This window comes from Vanessa tameamea, chromosome 18 (assembly GCF_037043105.1).
Source record: "Vanessa tameamea isolate UH-Manoa-2023 chromosome 18, ilVanTame1 primary haplotype, whole genome shotgun sequence".
NCBI lineage: Eukaryota > Metazoa > Arthropoda > Insecta > Lepidoptera > Nymphalidae > Vanessa > Vanessa tameamea.
The window spans coordinates 11,681,002-11,700,603 of record NC_087326.1 but is presented as its reverse complement, the minus strand read 5'-3'; the positions used below and the strand labels follow the sequence as shown (position 1 = coordinate 11,700,603).

The 19,602-nt window shown below is 40.2% G+C and overlaps 4 protein-coding genes across 4 annotated transcripts; 1 reads left to right on the top strand and 3 right to left on the bottom strand.

Moving 5' to 3' along the window:
• Positions 1 to 209: 209 nt before the first annotated feature.
• LOC113397143 (basigin) lies at positions 210 to 6,135 on the bottom strand. Its single transcript, XM_026635347.2, has 4 exons — positions 5,845 to 6,135; positions 1,699 to 1,855; positions 574 to 1,182; positions 210 to 496 (listed from the first exon to the last, which is right to left on the bottom strand). The coding sequence occupies exons 1-4, from the start codon at positions 5,915 to 5,917 to the stop codon at positions 484 to 486; spliced, it is 852 nt and encodes a 283-aa protein (XP_026491132.1). The 5' UTR covers positions 5,918 to 6,135; the 3' UTR covers positions 210 to 483.
• A 1,571-nt stretch (positions 6,136 to 7,706) lies between these two features.
• On the bottom strand, positions 7,707 to 12,942 carry LOC113398235 (guanine nucleotide-binding protein subunit beta-5). Its single transcript, XM_064217717.1, has 5 exons — positions 12,521 to 12,942; positions 11,859 to 11,995; positions 11,465 to 11,583; positions 8,840 to 9,047; positions 7,707 to 8,750 (listed from the first exon to the last, which is right to left on the bottom strand). The coding sequence occupies exons 1-5, from the start codon at positions 12,639 to 12,641 to the stop codon at positions 8,265 to 8,267; spliced, it is 1,071 nt and encodes a 356-aa protein (XP_064073787.1). The 5' UTR covers positions 12,642 to 12,942; the 3' UTR covers positions 7,707 to 8,264.
• A 410-nt stretch (positions 12,943 to 13,352) lies between these two features.
• On the top strand, positions 13,353 to 14,934 carry LOC113397883 (pachytene checkpoint protein 2 homolog). The gene has a single exon (XM_026636412.2). It carries the CDS (start codon positions 13,485 to 13,487, stop codon positions 14,769 to 14,771), a length of 1,287 nt encoding a protein of 428 aa, XP_026492197.2. The 5' UTR covers positions 13,353 to 13,484; the 3' UTR covers positions 14,772 to 14,934.
• A 378-nt stretch (positions 14,935 to 15,312) lies between these two features.
• Positions 15,313 to 18,845, bottom strand: LOC113398476 (transmembrane protein 209). The gene is made up of 6 exons (XM_026637231.2): positions 18,717 to 18,845; positions 17,131 to 17,306; positions 16,678 to 17,040; positions 16,493 to 16,599; positions 16,183 to 16,402; positions 15,313 to 15,800 (listed from the first exon to the last, which is right to left on the bottom strand). Exons 2-6 carry the CDS (start codon positions 17,276 to 17,278, stop codon positions 15,391 to 15,393), a joined length of 1,248 nt encoding a protein of 415 aa, XP_026493016.2. The 5' UTR covers positions 17,279 to 17,306; positions 18,717 to 18,845; the 3' UTR covers positions 15,313 to 15,390.
• Positions 18,846 to 19,602: the final 757 nt, after the last annotated feature.

Here is a 19,602-nt window from a genome sequence, read left to right as displayed (position 1 = left end):
CTCTACACGCACTTAAAAAATTAAATTCGAAAAACGCTAAATAGCGTTAGTGACCGCACGGATCAGCTCCCATCGATCGAAGTGACGATCGTTGAGTTTCATTAAAGTAGAGACCTCACACGTCTCTCATCGGGGAGTTATCGAATACTTTTAATTGTATATACATATATAAATCTTACATACACTAAGAAAATATACACAGGCAGAAGTAACGGCAGGTAATAAAAGCATTAGTATATTAATGTAACTACATTCGTGTCGAGTAAAGAGTATAATAATATTAACTTAAATAAACTCTGAATAGAAATTATGAATGTACAAGTGTCACGAGTCGCGGACACGTCGGCGGTCGGCGAACCTTCGGATCGCCTATTTCAACTAAATAACAAACAACTTTTTGGTAAACTCGTTACAAACTTAAAATCTCGCGAGTCGCGGCGGCGGCGCTCGGCCGCGGCTCCCTCTGCGCACTGCGGGACGCGCTTACGACTTCTTCCTGCAACACAACGGGACCTCGTCAGTGGGGGCGGGCGGAGCGCGGCAGGGGACAGGGGACAGGGGGTCGATACTCACTGGTCGTGGTTGTCGGTGTCCGAGTCGTCGAGCTCGGGCTTGGTGCGGCGCTTCTCGTAGACGAGGATGATGGCGCAGAGCACGAAGACCTCGGCGCAGATGCCGAGGAAGGGCCAAAGCGCGGCGTACATGTCCTTGACGCGCAGCGTGGTGACGGCCGGCGCCAGCGCGCCCGCCGCGCCGCAGCGGTAGCGCCCCGCGTCCGAGCGCTGCGCCTCCTCCAGCAGCAGCACGCCGTTGGGCACGCCCTGCTCGCTGTCGGCCAGCGAGGCGCGCGAGCCGAGCACCTCCGTGGCGTCGGTGTAGTTGGCGTCGGGCTCGGAGGAGTTGGTGTAGCCCCAGGTGACGCGCGAGTACGGCTTGCCCACCACCTTGCACACGAGCTTCAGCTTCTGCCCCTCGACGACGTTGGTGTTGGCGGGCAGCTTGAGGTGCGGGCGGCCGCGCACGGCCCAGCGCTGCTCGCGCGCGGCGCCGGCGAGCGCGCACGAGTAGTTGCCGAAGTCGTCCTCGTACGCGCGCGCCACGCGGAACTCGGCGCCGCCGCGCTCCAGCTGGTAGCGGTCCTTCAGCTCCCACACCTGCTCGATGTCGGTCTCGTTCTTCTTCCTGGAACGTGCGATGCCGATGACGTCACATCGAAAGCGTCGGACGGGCTCGGTCTCGCCGCCCTCTTAGGCGCTCTGACAAATATTATTCGCGTTCTCGCTTACGGGGAATCGCTACTCGCTGCGGAGTTTACGTCAATTAAAACGTGCGGAAACGGTTCGTTAATACGTCACTCGTTATCTAAATATAAAATTAAGATAATTTATACGTCTGACCCTCGAAATGTTTACTCTGCTAGCTGATAATGATGTATCATGTTCATTCCATGATGAAACCAACATTTACAGAAAACTATATTTTTAAGATAAGTAAGAAACTAACAATGAGTATATTGTTTGCAGTACATTATTAATAATATTTGTTACATCAACCTTCGCCCGCGTAACATGATATTTGAACTATATAAATACTATATTTTTGGCGGTAGAATAAACCACACCGGCGGGTATGTTCATATGTGGCAAAATATGTCCAATGCTGGCCGGGTAGTATATTGAGGTTGCGTTTGAGACTTACCAAACGTAGGCGAGACTGTTGTCATTGGGCAGCTGGCAGTGGAGGGAGAAGTTTCCCCTGACGTCGTACAGCAGCTCGGGCAGGTCCTCGCTGGGGGCGGAGGCGGAGGCGGGCGCGGCGGCGGGCGCGGGCGCGGTGACGGGCGCGGGCGCGTCGCCTGTAACACGCGCACGCATCACTCTCTGCCCTGGCCACGGTCTGCACTATCTACCACTCTCTACGTAACGTGTGTGAGGTACATGAGGCCGAAGACGAAAACACTTCAGTGGGCGCGGATGGTGTTTCAGGGTACCCTAATTCAGTGATACGAACATAGTGTTCATAAAGCTAAAATGATATAATAACAGGGCTCATACACCGGAAACGATGGTGTAATATATAAATATATCAATGCTGTCGGCGACCGAGCTCTGCACCGAGCTCTGCACCGAGCTCTGCACCGAGCTCTGCACCGAGCGCGCTCGAGTCGCACAAACTGTCTATCAAACAATATCGACGTGTATACTTATATTAAAAAAATATCAACAAAAAAAAAATTCTTATACCATGCATTATATTCCTCTGCGATATAATTATTTCAAGAACGCGAATCAAATCTGCAACCCTCGACGCAGATGGCAGATAGGTTGCCCGCTGCGTCAATGGTTACATTGCATTACAAGGATTTAAAACTATTTAAAACATTTTTCTCGTAAATATTGATTTGTTTATCTATCGCAATGTAAAGAGTCACCATAGTCTGAAATTAAAAGCTCAAATAATTGTCTCTTACACAGAACATTCGTTATTAGTGAGTCAGTCGTGTTAAACTAGTGCATTCAAAAACAAATCAATATTTCAATAGTGTCTTTGTTAATTGCAGGGACAATCGAATCGTAGTTCGGAGATCGAGTCTCGCTATTCAGATTCGACAACCACCTGCTTAACAAGCATATTAACTATTACTTAGAGTACAGTTGCCCGGGCAGCGAAATTATGAAGCTAAGTACATCTCCTAATGTTAAACTAATATATCTACTTCTTAGGGTTTATTGCGAAAAAAAATCTAGAATATTAAAATATTAACTAAAAATCAGCTACTGGAAATAAAATGATAATTTATGAAAGGCGATTACAAATACAAAGTCTACGGGCACATTTAGAGTCAAATAGTTCTCTGTCATTAAAATGACAGCAATAAAAGTATTATTCCGCTTAGACATACGTACTTCGGCTTCGATAAGGATACGTTCTATAGCACATTATTTTAATCGAAGATACGAAGCAAACTTAATCTTCGTTGATTGTCCCGTAATATAGGTGATTATGCGTCGAAATACATGTTCAATGTTCATACAAAACGAGGGCGACGCGATACGCGATACGCGATTGGCAACACGACGCAATACGTAATAAATAATAAGATATTTTGAAGATAAAAAATACTCGTTTGCAAGATTAATGCAGATAATTAAGCAATTGAAAGTAAACTTTAAAAGACAGACTTTATGAAAGGTGTCGTTCTGAAATGGGGTTTATCCGTCTCGGCCTTCCGTAAAGCATCGATCGACCTCGTCCTGCTTTGAGTCGACGCCCGACAGTTAACGATCGACCGGCAGCTATCACATCTATTTCCACAGCATACGAATTAGAGTCGCGTGAACTACTCATATTAATATTCGATTACACATAATTCCTATTATTAAGTATTTACATCGAGTTATTAAAACATATACATACATAATAATACCATAACGAACGATAGCTAAAGGTAGTGTTAAGAGAATTGGAAAGGGTTTTTAAGAAAGGTTATAAATAATATCGGTTAAAGATAGTGACAGACACGCACACACAGTTAAGTAAAGACGGCACGCCCTCGCGCGCATTGTGTCGCGTCTCGTTCTGCCTTATATAGATATAATAACAAATAGATCTAAACATAGTTCCAAAGAATACATCGACCACCTAATGAGAAAAGCACTACGACTAATACGAAAAAAAATATATTGGCTCTAACGGGCAGCACTCGCACTAACTGCGTCAACGATACAGACGATACGCCAACAGACTACAGTTCCATACGCCAAACTACTGAAGAAACAATATTTCCGACGGTGGTCGTAAATCGAAATCTAGCTACATAATGCCGATCCGTCCGACCCCGGCTCGCGCCCGACGCGGCGGAGCGACGACGCCGGAGCCGGGCGGTCGCGAGCACGAGCACGAGCACGAGCAGCAAAGCGGCGGAGACGGTGCGGTGAGGAGCGGCATGCGGCGGTACCGGCGGCGGGCAGCACCACGACGCGCACGCGGTGGTCGCGCTCGCGGCTGCACGTGTACAGGCCGGCGTGGTGCGCGCGCGCGGCGGGCGCGCGCAGGCGGGCCGCGAGCCGCGCGTCGGAGGCGGGCGCTTCGGGCGCCGCGCGCAGGTCCGGCGGGGGCGCGCCGCCGTCCCGTCGCCACTCGGCGCGCTGCTCGGGCCGTAGCCGACACTCCACCGTGAGCGGCGCGCCGGCCGCTACCGTCACGCGGCTCTCCTCGCCGGCCGCGCTCGGCACGGCCGCCTCCGTCTCTGCGCACGATGCTCTCTCGCTACTGTCACGCTCCCCAAACACGCGTATGCGTATACCTTCCTATGCACGCATTTCTCACTCGTATCGCGTGAGGAACTTCTTTCGAATCGGTCGTCTGAACTTTATTCTACTATCGATGGTCGTTTTGTTTTTATTTGTCGGATATTTACCTCTTTGACAATAGACGATTATTCAGAACGATTTAATTGCATTCAGCGATGCCTTGTCCTCCTTTCATTAACAATAATTAGATAGAGTACAATTGGTTGCGACTTATTTTCATACAGTTAATAGTTCCTTTAACAAACTTACAATTAATTACAACGCTTTTTATGAATGACATTTGAATATCTCATAAAATGGCAGATAAGATTGAATCGACATTTTAAGTAGAGTATGACAATACATAGCCGTAGAAAAACAAGTTTGTTAAACAGTATAACAATTAAACTGAGATCATAACATATTTGAATGATTTCAATGCTATTTAACATGTAGTTGTTTGTGTCTAGTGGGAAAAATTACTCATTTGAGTCATACAATCAGAAAAATGGAATTTTATTTATATATTGTAACAATTACATTTACTACATTCCATCTGCAACTACATTTAATTTTTGTTTGATCAACATTATTAATTAAGAATGTATTTATTGTTTTTATGTCGCAAAATTCTGAAGGTGAATGAGATAAACAATAAAGGGAAAGTCCCAGTAATGGGAGCCTCATGCAGACAAGAGCAAAGCTAACAAATAAAGCCACTTGCGGTATTTGTTAAGACTTTGATACATAACAGATAATGCTATCTCTCTATCAGTCAAGATAATAACATGCGCAGATTTATACTGAACTAAAAATGTGTGCCTATCTGTAGCTGCAGTAACTAAAGTAACAAATCAAACATTTCCTTCTTACATGAACTTCATTTGATGTCATTTGATGTCGAACAACACCTTGTGTTGGGAGAATTTCTTCCTTCGAGATAATGTTATGTAACAAGCTTTACTTGAAATTAACTTAAAGTTATTTTATCAATCGGTGTCTTGTACAGAATCAATTAAAGATAATTATCTAAAAAAAATATACTCATTTTTACTAGTATTGATTTTTTTTTGCATAAAAAAATAACATTCACAAAATTAATTTATGATAATTTAGTAACCTCTGTGAATCAACTCTAATATACAACAGATTATCTGTAACACAATTTTATTTTCTATTGACCGATAAATTATAAATTTATATATTGTTGGAATGTGTACATTTCATGACCCATAATTTAAAATCATGTTTTTCTTTCAACTGCTGATATTTATTAAAATAATATAAAAAAATGTAATGTCAGAGCTAAGGTTTCGCTAATGGAGGGGGATGAGGTTGTTGCATGGTCTTACAAAGATTTGAGTAATTTAATAACATGAGAAAAGCGATACTACTCATGACATCACCCAACAGTCCAACACCTTCAACTAGGGCATCATTTCATTGACCTACAAAATACTTCGACATGCAATTAACTCTTTAACGATCACCATTAATCTAGGATTATTATAATAAATTATGATTAAAATTATAAAATTAAATTATTACTTACTTTGTGCTTTTGATGGAATTACACTTGCTAAAAATAGAATTGCCAGAGGCACACAAAAAGCAGTCCGACCCATTGCTGACAGCAGCGTGATCTTCTCTCGCTTCTGTGAGATTGAAAACTAGTAACCCGACTGTAATCGAATACAGTCAGGACAATAAAACTCAATTTATTATGCCCACCCAAGAACAATGGTGCGCAAAATGGCGCAGAATTCTTTATCCTATCCTTTTGAAACAGTCACTGTCAAACGTCATTTAAACGAGTGAGTCAATCTGATATCGAGGCCAGTACGATGTTGTCATATCCTAAATGTCATGTTAGTAGATTTTCCATACTGGTAATATATAGTTTTGAATGCCCAAAAAACAAAATGTGTAGTTTTTACCTTACCAAATGTAAGCAGATACTACGAGGTTTTTAGGAATATTATTATTATTTCAAACTACAGTGGAGTCCTCATTTATAGTCCTTAACAGAATGACTCAACTCCGCAGCATACGCGGTTAGAAAAGTTAGATAAGTATATAACGATATTGATACCACTCGTCTAGTATATTTTGGTTATTTTGATAATATACGTCTTTGGTGTAACAAAGTCAAGTTGATCACTTTGATAGAATCAGTGATAATCATTGTATGTGCACGAGACGTAAGGATAGGCTTATAACGCCAAGTTTCCGACTCCGCACAATTAATTAATCCTACTTAGGGCAAGGTATCCATTTCTATAATAAAATTCCGCAGATATTTTTAACTTCGCCTTAGCTTACTTTTAACAACCGGATCACTGACGATCCATTGAAAAATTCTAGCTGAACCGTCACCGAACCTCTACTGGCTTTAAAAACGAGTATTTCTGTGTTCGCTACATTGTATTTGAGTCCATGTTGTTCAGCAATCTATGATATAGTTATAAAAACCCGTATTAACTAATGCTAAAGTTAGTAATGGTTAATTATCAGACTGCGACTTAAAGATGGTTCTGTTTTTGGGGTGTTAAGTCATTTAACGTAAATAAAAATTTTATAATTTAAACTAATACTTTAAAAAACCGGATTAATTTCTGTTACAGATTGTACATATAAACGCGAGATGTTCCTGTGTTTTCGCCGGATACACCGTTTCTTTGTTCGTTAATTCCAATTATTGCATCATCATATTCAATGAAAAATTTGTACTTGAAGCAACATAGGCTATCGATCCGACACCGAAGAACTTTAAGCCTAAACATAAAACGGCATGGTTGACAGACAGACAGTATTCTGCCTGCGATTTGACCGTGCAAGGCCCTATGCATAATGATTTGGTATATTTCGCGTATAGTATAGTAGATGTAACGTGAACCACCTCAGATACGCCAGGCTTTAAAACAGGCTCTCATTATTGGATACCTTACAGTTTTGTGTTTGTTCTGTTGACCGTTGAGCAAATTCCCTCGTCGTGAGCCAACCGCGAGTGCAGCAGTCGTGCCATGGTTGACTATCATAATGAAATATAACTTTTGTCTCTATTCTGTCAACCGTTGATGAGTTTTCTGGAGCCAATCTTGGTTGGAGTATCAGGTCAAGGTTGCCATAAAAGTCGTCGGAACCGAATCAACGTGTAAAATTTAGATCTGTAGGATAATAGGGGGAAGTGGAAAAATTTAACTTGCAAGATTTATTTACACACACTGGGAGCCTGAATAAGTTTACTATAGGTACTAATCCCGGCACCGATCGGTAAGCTGGCATTATCGCGCAACTCGCGATATGTCTATATATAGATATAAATGCATTTTAACCAGTTGTTTAAAATCGTTAATAACCGGCTGCACATTTATGGCACACAGTAGAAATTGCTGTTGCAAATAAAACAAGAAGTCAACATTGAATTTATTGATAGAAGGCGGGGTCACACCACGCAGGGTACTTTTCCATTTAAAATATAAGTTATAACATAGATTCTCACTAACATCTTTATTTTCAACGTTACAATAGTTTTGAATTAACATAATGCTCCACGAGTCAGTGGCAGTACTAATTAAAAATTTCAGTCAAGTCAAAATCAACTTTTACTCAGTGGATCCTATTTTACAACAAATGACTCGCCAGCGACGCGGGCTACATTTAATAGGTAACGAGGCTCCTAATCGACACTCACTAATAAATAAAACCATAGTGCGGGCTCCTCGGGATCCTCACAGACAACACCTCGAAGCATTCTCACATTTCCGAACACGCTCACCCATCACGAACACAAACATAAAGATCGTCGGGACGTGCGGCCGCAGGACCCGCTCGTCTCACACTCGACGGAACTATAATAATACTCATACCCTCTAAATTGCAGATCTCATAGAGCTCACGACTAGATCGTCGAATCGAGAAATTTCTACATAACTCGCAATAAATCGGAAGAACGTCACGGCCTCGCCGCGCTCAGGCCCACACGCGCAGCGTGGCGTCCCACGAGGCCGTGGCCAGCGCCGTCCCGTCGGGCGCCAGCTGCACGCGCGCCACGCGGTGCTCGTGGCCGCACAGCACGCACACGCGCGCCGCGCGCAGCGCGTCCCACGCGCACGCCGTGTAGTCGCTGTAGCCCGCGAACAGCAGGCGCCCGCTCACCGACCACTCCACCGAGTTCACGCCGAAGATCACGCTGTCCTTGCCGTAGCGCGCCACCTCGCGGTCGGCGCGCAGGTCGAACAGGCGGCAGCACGAGTCGTCGGAGCCGGACGCCAGCGAGTCGCCCGACGGGTGGTAGCGCACGCTGTTCACGTCCGACAGGTGCGTGTCGAAGGCCTGCACGGCGTGGCCGGAGCGCATGTCCCACACGAGCACGGCGCGGTCGCAGCCCCCCGAGACGAACGTGTCACCCATGTCCGTCGGTGCCAGGTCGAGAGCCATCACGTCCGCCGCGTGTGCCTGTCGAAACGAAGCGGGAGTCGGACGTCCATGATATGTTTTATAAATCTCAAATTCGATTCGAAGCGACGATGTGACGATGCGATCACCTGGAAGCTCTGCAGCAGCTGCCCCGACTCCACGTCCCAGAGCGCGCACGTGCCGTCGCCGCCGCCCGTGAGTATCTGGCGGTCGGTGTTGGGGAAGAGGCAGGCCGACATGTAGGAGGTGTGCGTGGCCACGGTGCGCTTGCGGGCGGCCGGCTCGTCCTCGCCCGCGCCGCCCAGCGGAAACACCGTCACCTTGTTGTCGAGGCCCCTAAAAATTATAAAATATCTGGTGTTAGTATTAGAAGTGAGCTGATTGTGAGTAATGTAAACTAACGAAAGTTTAGTTAATATTTGTTGCACTCCTTTGATATATTGTTAAATGTTCTGATCTCTGATTTTTCTATCGCTACATAGAACTTGTTGAATACAAGGTTTAGGAGAAGTTTTGTTTAGAGCCTCTAAAAATAAAAAATATAATAAAATGGGATCAGTTATATAAATTGCGAATGAAAAAAATGCCCACGAAGAACACTTATTTGCACCTTTAGTCGGTGCAGTTGGAGTATCAGATACCAACATTTGGAGAATCCCACATAATAAATGTTACAAGTATAATGTATTCTTAGTGTCCGGTCCACTTAAGACCACTCTAGGCTGTGGTCTCTCTAGATAGACTGTAAGATTCCTCTGGTCTAAATAGTTTTTTCCTATGCTGTTGTATGTTTCTGCGTTCATTACAATAGCATCTAGTATGTCTATATATTGGCTTCTCAATTTTTCACATAGCAGTAGAGCCATTTATTTATTGTTTTTGCTTGAAATCACTTGTATAATATCTTTTTGTACTTCATATATTGAATGTATCCTGAGACCAACAGTGTTTGTAAGCAGGTAAACCCGTGGTAGGATTTTGTGCTAGCCGGTTTGAGTTGGTGCTTCTTGTGGTGGTGATTGAGTTCTTCAGGTATTCTACTGTCAAACAGCAATATTGCTGCATTCAAAACGGAACAGAACAATTTGCTTGTGCCGGTTTGAAAGATGAGTGAGCCAGGGGACAACTGGGACAAGGGACATAACATCTTAGTCCCCAAGATTGGTGATGCATTAGTGTGATGTAAGGAATTTTTATCATTTCATACAGCGCCAATGTCTATCGGCAGCTGTGACCACTTATAATCATCATCAGGTCCATTTGCCCGGCGGCAGAGTGGGTCGAAACCGTGATTTGAGAGACTTAGGTTCCAAATTTGTTTGATCAGTTTTTTCTATATGCTTGAACATTAACCCAAATAATAATTGTCCTATACGTTTTTTATCTAAACATTAGAGTTTGGACAAAATAAATAATCTTTATTTTTTTTAATATAATGTTGGCCGCCTGTGGACCGTCTACTTATTACATTAAAAAAAAAAACAAAATTTCTAAATACATATTCTCATGAAGCTGCACGAAAACTAATAAAAAATATAAATAATTAGGCCAAAAAAAAGAATATTTCGCATTCCGTCACGAACGGCGATCCATAAGTGAAGTTTTAATGGTGCTTCCTGAATACATATATGATATAATCATATCCCCAGCTTCTGCTAAGGCATTTCACTCGTTTGCAGAAGTAAGTATCTCATTGTTTGTCTTCTATATCATCAAAAATTATAATTAAACAAAAAATTAAAAGATTGTTGTTACAAACCAAGAAAATAACATTATTTTCAATTGCTATCAGGCAAAGGAATTTTTATAACATTTTATTTTAACGTGTTTACTTACATATGTCATACAATACATTGTAGTGTACTTTATTTTGAATAAATATGTTGTAGTGCCTAAAACATATTTATTTAAAATTAAAGTAACTTAGCTTTAATCTGAACAGAAATTGGTCATACATTGGATTATAAGTATTCAAATCAAAATATACTTTATTCAAGTTGGATTTTACAAGTACTTCTGAATCACCATTTTATAATTTGTATTAAAGTTAAGCTACAGCTGGTAAAGTTACCATGGATTCGGAATGTAGATTCTACTTGACTGAAAAACAAGAAACTCGGTGGTTACTCTTTTGTAACATTTGAAAGACATAGTTATGTTAATGTTTTTTTAAGAATACTTTAAAATGATATAAAAATTGACAAATTCATATCTGCACTTTAGTATAGAGACAATTACCTAGCACCGTGAAGGATTTATAGACTCTGCGGAATATGAAACTTGACATTATAAGCTTATCCTTACTTTGTTTATTTATAAAATGATTCAATTCAATTCTTAGTTTAATGGGTTTTAGTTGTGCCGATAGGGCAAGAATTATTTCACCATTGTTTATACTATAATATTCACTGATTCTATCAATAAAATCAATGTCACTGAGATTATATAATATTGTTGTACATAAATACAGTTTGACCAACTGCACATACTTCTACTTTGTTAAAAACATCCCAAAGGCTTAAAGCTTAATATTACAGTTTTACCATAAGGGGCCCACATTCTGGCCCCGAAGAACTAACAATTTCTCTCACAAATTTGTGCATGCCTAAACCTTTTTAGTTGATAGTTTATAAAGTTTGTGTAGTTTTTACCAATTAATAACAACCATTTAATTATCTTAAATAAAAGACACTTTCATGTGTGCAGTAAACTCTTTTGATTGATGAGTTGTAACTACAGAATGTGGAACTCACCCTGCCGCGACCATGTTCCCTGAAGGAGCATAGGCACATGCCATGACCCAGGTACTGGGCATAGAAATCGTAAGCTCCTTTGTTGCAGTAAATGCATCCCAAATTATCACCTTTCCATCCTAAAAATAAAGTTTCAAATTTTTTTAACAGGACCTTGCTATGAAATTACATTTCTTGGAAAAAACATTAAAAATCAGCTAAAATAACAAATTTAGCAAACTAACAAAAATTAAGAAAATATAAAATGCCAACAAATACAGAGTTCTACACAACTCAGTTATGTTCATATATATATATACATCACTGATGTGTAACAGGAAATACAAATGATCTGATAGGTATAGCTATTTATATTATTTTAAAAGAATACAAGTAGATATAATATTAAACAGACCTGTGAAGAAGATACTATGTGACGTTTATCTGGAGACCAATCGGAACAAAGAACTTTAGCCTGATGACCCTTGAGCACTCGACGTAGCTTGAGATTAGGGAAAGTGATAGGCTCCAATCTTTCAGCAACACAGGACACTGTGTGTATACAAATCATTCATAGTAACAAAGTAATTTAATTCTAATAATTTCATAATTATAGATAAATCCTATACTTTCAGACTTTAATTGGTAGGAGTCAGTTAATTTAAAGGTCATCTTAAAACTTATGCTCAACAATGTTAACCTTCATTGTAATAAAATGTTAATTTAAACAATTTTTATATGAATGTAATGTAATTTACTGTTGTCTGCTTTTGTTTATGATTTATATTTTTATCTCTGTAGACTTTGTATGTATGTGAATTTCATAATCTGTTAGTCTTCTATATATAAATGAAAAAAAAAAAAAAAAATTTTTTTCAATTTGTTCAGAGACTGTTGTTATATTAAATAATTTAATTGAAGATAACTCAATTAATGTTTCTCCAATTTATTATTCAGACCACTGTTAAATCAATTAAGCTTGAATACGGAAGAGAGTAATTGCGGTACTATTTGAGTTATTTCTACTATAATAAAATAGTGCGGTAACGATTAAAAGTATCATTACAAAAATCTTACGCGTAACGTCGTTTAGTTTTTGACGTTCCTCTTCCAGCTTTTGCTTTAGAGCTTCAGCTTCCCGCAACAACGACTCCAGAGTCTCCTCAGGGCTCGCAGCCACCGCCGTATCTGCCGCCATCGTACAGCAACTTTTCGTTTTCTCTATCACCACATTCTTATATGAATATTACACAATCATTCTTACACAAAACAACTCCCAACAATTGTTGGTACAATAAGATTAAAAAACGTTTATTAATAACATTTTGAATAATGTTTTAGCTCTGGTAGCTCTCTTCCCTAACAAAAACTATTTCAGAAATCTGAATCGATAACACTAAACAGCGTCGAACGTCGATCACAGTCACAAAATTCACAGAATATCTATATTATATATATCTACATTAAAATCCTACAGACTAAGCCTACACTACATAATAACAGGGGACTAGACTTCGACAGTGCCTGTGTCATAGAGCACGGAATGCTTATATAAAATAAATAATATAATTATAGTTGTACCCATAAAACTTTATTAATACTTAATCCATAATATTAATCCCTTACGATAAAATAAGATTTAATTTTTATAAAAATAACGTTTGGATACATACAATTTGAACATATTTATATTGTATTGACTATAATTTTTATTCTACGATCAATTATTTAAGATTTTAAAAACACACGTGTAAAATTTTACAAAATGTATACACTAGGTGCACTTTTCTCCAACGATATTTTATTTATTACCTACTTCAGACTCTTTCTTATTATCTGTGAGAACTGAGAATCATCTTCTTAATAATAAAATAACTACTCTGTATCTATAACTCTAGTCTCTACTATCTGTGACCTGTGTCTCTCTCTATTATGACATTCAAAACTAAAGTGGCAGTTATTTTAAAGTTTATAACAAGAGTAAAACCCCATATTAAAAACCTATTATTATAAATTATAAAATAAATATAATTATACTATAATGAACTCACCACTTCATGTCGAGGTTTTACAGAAACGAGAAAGTCTTGCAAGTAAGGACTATATCAAAGAAATTGTTCATTCTTATTTAGCAAATTTTAATACGTTAAATCCTGGTGTTACGCTTAAAATCAATGAATTAGAAGAAAATAAAAGTATCAAAGATCACGTAGAATCTATAACATTGTGTGACGATGAACATGTTTCAGAAGTGGCTATTACAGAATGCGAGTTCGTATACCATGTTTATAAGTTTGACATTTTCGGTGTAGAGACCGACACTATGACGGATGCTGCATCTGGTGAAGAAATAGCGGCTGCTGATATTTGGGCGCTGCCAACCGAAGAATTTCATGGCTTGTGGGAAAGTCTCATATACGATTCAAAACTCAAAGAAGAGACATTACGTTTTGTGGAAACTGCTTTTGAATTTGCTGATCGCAGGGTGGACCCGAATATTATTAGTTGGAATCGAGTAGTATTACTACATGGACCCCCGGGTACTGGTAAAACCAGTTTTTGTCGTGCTCTTGCCCAGAAACTGGCTGTACGCTTAGGTGACAAGTTTCCGCGCGTACGCCTTTTAGAAATTAATGCTCACGGTTTGTTTTCGAAATGGTTCTCTGAAAGTGGAAAGCTCGTTGCTAAGCTATTTGAACATATTCGTGAAATTGTAGAAGATCACAGTCTTCTTGCATGTGTCCTCGTCGACGAAGTAGAATCATTAGCGCACGCGCGTCGTTCGGCGCTGGCGGGCCTGGAACCGTCAGACTCTATACGTGCAGTGAACGCTATATTAACTCAACTAGATAGACTCAAGAGACACCCAAACGCACTGGTCCTGACCACTTCTAACGTGACAGGGGCGATCGACCTCGCATTCGTCGATCGAGCCGACATAAAGCGACGCATTGGTCCGCCTTCGGAACGTGCCGCTTATGAAATCCTACGGGGTTGTTGCGATGAAATGATGGCTCGCGGCGTGGTCTCGCCCCGGGAGCAATTGTTCGCGCTTCGCATCCTGGAAGCGGTGCGCTTCGCGGATACGGAAGGGTCGCGCGCCTCGTTGCGGCTGTGGGCCGTGGCGCGCGAGGCGGCGGCGGCGCAAGTCTCGGGCCGCGCTATGCGCCGCCTGCCGTTCCTCGCGCGAGCACTGCACACTCGTGGTAAGCCATCCCTTGCTCAGTTCATAGATGCATTACAGACTGCTTTACAACAACAACTGAGTGATGCCAGAGAACTAAAAGATGATTCTCTCTTACCAAATTGTATTTCATGTAATCACTGATTATGATGAAATGAAATTAAGGGTGCAATCTGTGCTTTGATTTTTTGTGATATTATTAAATACCATATTTAGCTAGTGTTATTAGCATTAATTTAAAACAATGTAAAACACTATTTTGTTAGTTAATAAGCATAATGTTTTTATTTGTAGAATTATATTTGAATAAAAAGAACTACTCTGAAATTGATTTTCAATATTTCCTAAATAAAGATAATAATAGATTTAAGGAACACTCATATATTTATTCATATATTTATTCATTTTTTATTTAAACTAAAAATAGTATAATTTACAGTAAGCATTGAGTAAAACTTAGCTTGATAATTGTGCATTGCAAAATTCATAAAATAAATTCACTATCGACTAACTAAAATAAGGTTTTAAAACTAAAGTTATTCAAGTTTCATTTTCTCCAATAATGTATCTTAAAATAAACCTAAATATTAAGGTTTATTTTAAAGTGAAAATAATACTTGATATAAGAACAACAAGAACCATTGTTTTTACTAAAATGAAGGGTGTCAAAATATACAGTTTCAGTTCAAAATACTGTAATATATTCAAAGTCCAAAAGCGATAAAAAAACATCGCAATAGATTTGTACGAAAAGGATCGACGATTAGCGGCCGATAATCCAGAGCATGTTGAGGCCGGCCCGGCCGAGGTGCGTGCGCGCGAGCGCCGGCGGGTCCGAGCGCGCGGCCGCCGCCAGGAACAGCAGCAGCGTGTGCAGCAGGTTGTTGCGGCCGCGCCCCACGTCCAGCGTCTCCTCGCCCAGAGCCAGCGCGTAGTGCGGTGGCCGCGCACTCACGCGCACGACGGCGGGCGGGCCCCCCCGCCGCGCCGCGCCCGCCTCGCGCACGTGCTCGGCGCTGAAGGGCCGCGCGCCGCCGCCGCCCGCCAGCTGCCCGTCCAGGTACGTGGCGAACACGTGCAGCACCAGCTCCGCGTCCGTCGGCTTCGACGCGTCCCAGTCGGAGCCGCCGCGGTCCCACCTGTAGCCGCTCAGGCAGCCGCCCTGCGCCAACTCTGCGGCAACAGATGTGGGAACTTAACATTTGTGAAGAGACCGCGCATGTCTTGCCGAGCTTTTATTTCAGTAGTCTTCAAATTTAACTTGATGGTGAAATCTATAAAATATATTTATAAAATAACGAAGCAACCCTCTGTATCTCTGCTAATTTCTTCTAAACCACTCGATGGATATGAAGATGTTTTATCATCCGACCGAACCTCTGGAACTAAGATATCTCTTGTGCCTGTATTTAACCGGGTCACCCACCTGATAGGATATTTTTCGAGCGAGTGGTACCGATCCGAAGGGCTCACACGTAGCCTTATGACAATATCACAACTAAAAATATATTTATGAGCAAATGTATAATTGTTCGCTCCTAAACGTGCAACGCACCCGCTATGCGCCGGACGACGTAGCTCTGGTCGGGGAAGGGCTCGAGGAAGGGCAGCAGCGGCGCCAGCGCGGGCACGTGCAGCGCCAGCGCGCGCAGCCGCGCCGGCGGCACGCGCCCGCCGCGCAGCGCGCCCGCCTCGCACAGCGCCAGCCGCGCCAGCTCCTCGTCCGTCGACCGGATCTCGTGCACCAGCCGCTCCAGGATCGTGACGTGGATCCACTGTGGAATGTCATACGCGCCCGTCGATTATTACGTTTATTGTACATCTTGCAAGAGCCTCTTAAAAGTTAATATCTCAGGAGATCTTACGAGTCGCAGATTGAGGTTCCACTGTGTTAGACGCTGCGGATCGAGATCGAGTCGCCACCACACTTGCGGAGATCCCTGCGGTGAACTCTCCTCGAGTTTTCCGAGTCCTGTAATTATAGATCGGTCTCTAATCGTCGTCGACTGTTAAGACTGGACTCGAAGTTCTAATCGAAGGGCACTCTCACCGGCGTCGGGGGAGGCGAGCTGGTACACGGGAGGCGGCGCCGCGCGCGCCGGCCCCGCGCCCTCGCCGGCCGACTCGGCCCTCGCGCGCTCCTCGTAGTGTCGCAAGTAATCGGCGAGCGAGCCGCGGTCGGCAAAGAAATGGTCGCCGACGGCGTCGAGTGACGACGGCGAATGTGAGTGAGCTGGCGAGGGGGCTCGGCGCGAGGGCGAGGTGGGTGAGGGGGGCGACGGGGGAGAAGCGGACGCGCGCCACGTGCGCGGCGACAGCGACAGGTCGGCGTCTGAGGTCGGCCACTTCTCACCGTCGCTATCGCTAGCTCGAATGCGAGAGCATTCACTTTGAGTCAAAATGAATGATGAATCTGAAAATAATGTTAGGGAAAATGTTTATTTAACAATTTATTATTTTATATAAGATATTATAAATAAAATATAAATTAGTTATTTTTTACCTAAATCGGCACTAGAGAGACCAAGCAATTTTTGTTGGTCTCGTGAAAGAGGCAGTTTAGTGGCTCTCTTGGGAATCATAGATAGAGCATATTGAATTAAATTGGCTGCCAATATACCCGAACAAACGAGCTCCACATAATGTAACATAGAAGTATATCCTGGACATTTACATGATCTAGAAAAAAAACATAATGGTATGGAGTACATGGGGTGCCTTATACTTAATTTCATAAAAGGTATTTTTTTCCCACAAAAACAAACTATGCATAGTCTATTTCAATTGAAGGAATAAAGACGAACAAACCTCAAATCAATATATTCTATACTATTTGCATTAGCTTCGTTATATTATGCACTACAAACATTTCTGGATTAATATAAGGTAGATAATAGCACTGAATAAAGTTAAAATGTAATGTATAAAAGTTTAACAAACTCAAAATCTAATTTAACCTTGATAGAAATTTTTTAGCTAGGTTTCTTATTTGCAAACACTACTAAAAATATATTTTTTAACTATAATTACCAGCACTATGTCTTATTAATGTAATAGTCTTCTTTGGGAAATTTCAATAGCTTAGCCAAATTTTTGATACCTAGTGGACTGAGAAGCTACAAATTGGATCTAAAGTTTAAGCACAAAACCTATACGTTAGTGGATGTAGGTGGTTTAGTTTTCGAGGAATCATTTTAAAATTTCAAGTTCCAATTTCAACTATGTAATATCCATAGTAAATAGTGATTGAACATTATCTATGATTGTACAGTCACAAAGGCACTCCACGGTTTTTGCTTTTTTCATATTTCCTTTCTTTACATAATGGACTGTTTTTTTTAAATTAATACACTACACAGCCTTTCATCCGTTATAGCAACTATAGTTGGCTATTGCGAAAGAAGATTTTTGTTTATTCTTGGCAACCTAGTTGTTATTTCTCAATACATAACCAGGTTGTAATTAAACAATAGCATTGCTGCTGCAGCAACATTTTGCGATCAAGGAGTTTTATTTTTTGTATATATTTTTTAGGTTTAATCTTAAAAAAGTAAGCATATAGTATAGCATTGAGTATAATTTCATAATTACTTTTCTTTTTTCAGTGCAAAGATCATAGACTAATATTCATTTTAAGATTCATATATGATGTCTAGTTTATAATATTTTTAAAGTTCATTCAAAATATATTTATAACCAGAAAAGTAGAAGCTTATCATTTGTTTCCAGAATTTGATAGTCATTGCTAACTTCTATTTTTTATTTTATTGAAAATAGGTTGGCACATTAACAAATAGGCCACAAACTACTATGTAAACACTGCCCTTAAATATTTGCACTGTACAAATAATAACCCTTATGTTATCGATAGAAAACTAAATATTTAATTTCGTATTAGGCTGCTGCAATGAATGACATATACTTATAGTATTGATGCTATATATAAGTTCATACAAACAAAATATTTTGATATATTCTACATGCTACTTTTAAAAACTGACGTTTGTTACTCGGAGCTACATGTAACCTTATAAATCAAATAATAATTATTAGAACAAGATTGTTAATGGTTATTAAAACCATACTTACAAGTCATACGCAAATATCAGCAAAAATACAGCATTTAGAATTATCCATTTTATGGAATTCGAACGTTTTTTATTTATATAATTTAAATCGATTGTTCGTTGAACCAGTTTTGAGTTTGAGCTAGGAGACCTAAAACAAAATAACAAATTAACCTCAAATAAATAACTATAAATGACAGCATAAAATTTAATACAAAACCTACATTTTTTAATGAGAAGATGCAATACTACACGTGAAAAGTACATTAAATTTTATCGATTGAAATTAAAGCTATCGTTAGGGTTTCCATTAGTATTTTAGAGGCAAACACTATACATGAAACTAATTCAAAAATGTAAATAATACCATGGGTACCGGTGACATAACAGAGTATACAAATTACAATTATATTTCATTCGTGTAATCCACAGATTAAATAGATTTCCTCGTAATAAATTTCATGTTTTTAACTACAATTTAATAATTCAAAATGAAAAAACTTATACTAAATAAAAAAAAAATTGAATTTATTAGTTCTTTATGATCTATTAGAATGAATAATAAAAAATAAATACCTTTATAAATTTTGTCTTATACCCCACAAAACACAAATTGCACAAAAGTCAAATAAATAGGCCAATTTTTGCCTTGAAGTGGTGCAGATATTTATGTTTTAGAATTAAAATTTCATTGAAATGATGTAATAACTATTTACAAATTAATGAATTTCATTCAACTTTGTGATTTCATTCGACTGTTTCATTAACTCTGTTAATAAAAATTAAAGATGCTATTAAATATTATTGTTGGAAAATAGTTGTAACTTCTCAATCAAGCACGCACTTTGTTTTTTATAAAATCAAGCGTATAATTCAATTGTCATGTGGCAGGGACCATTAATTTTGCT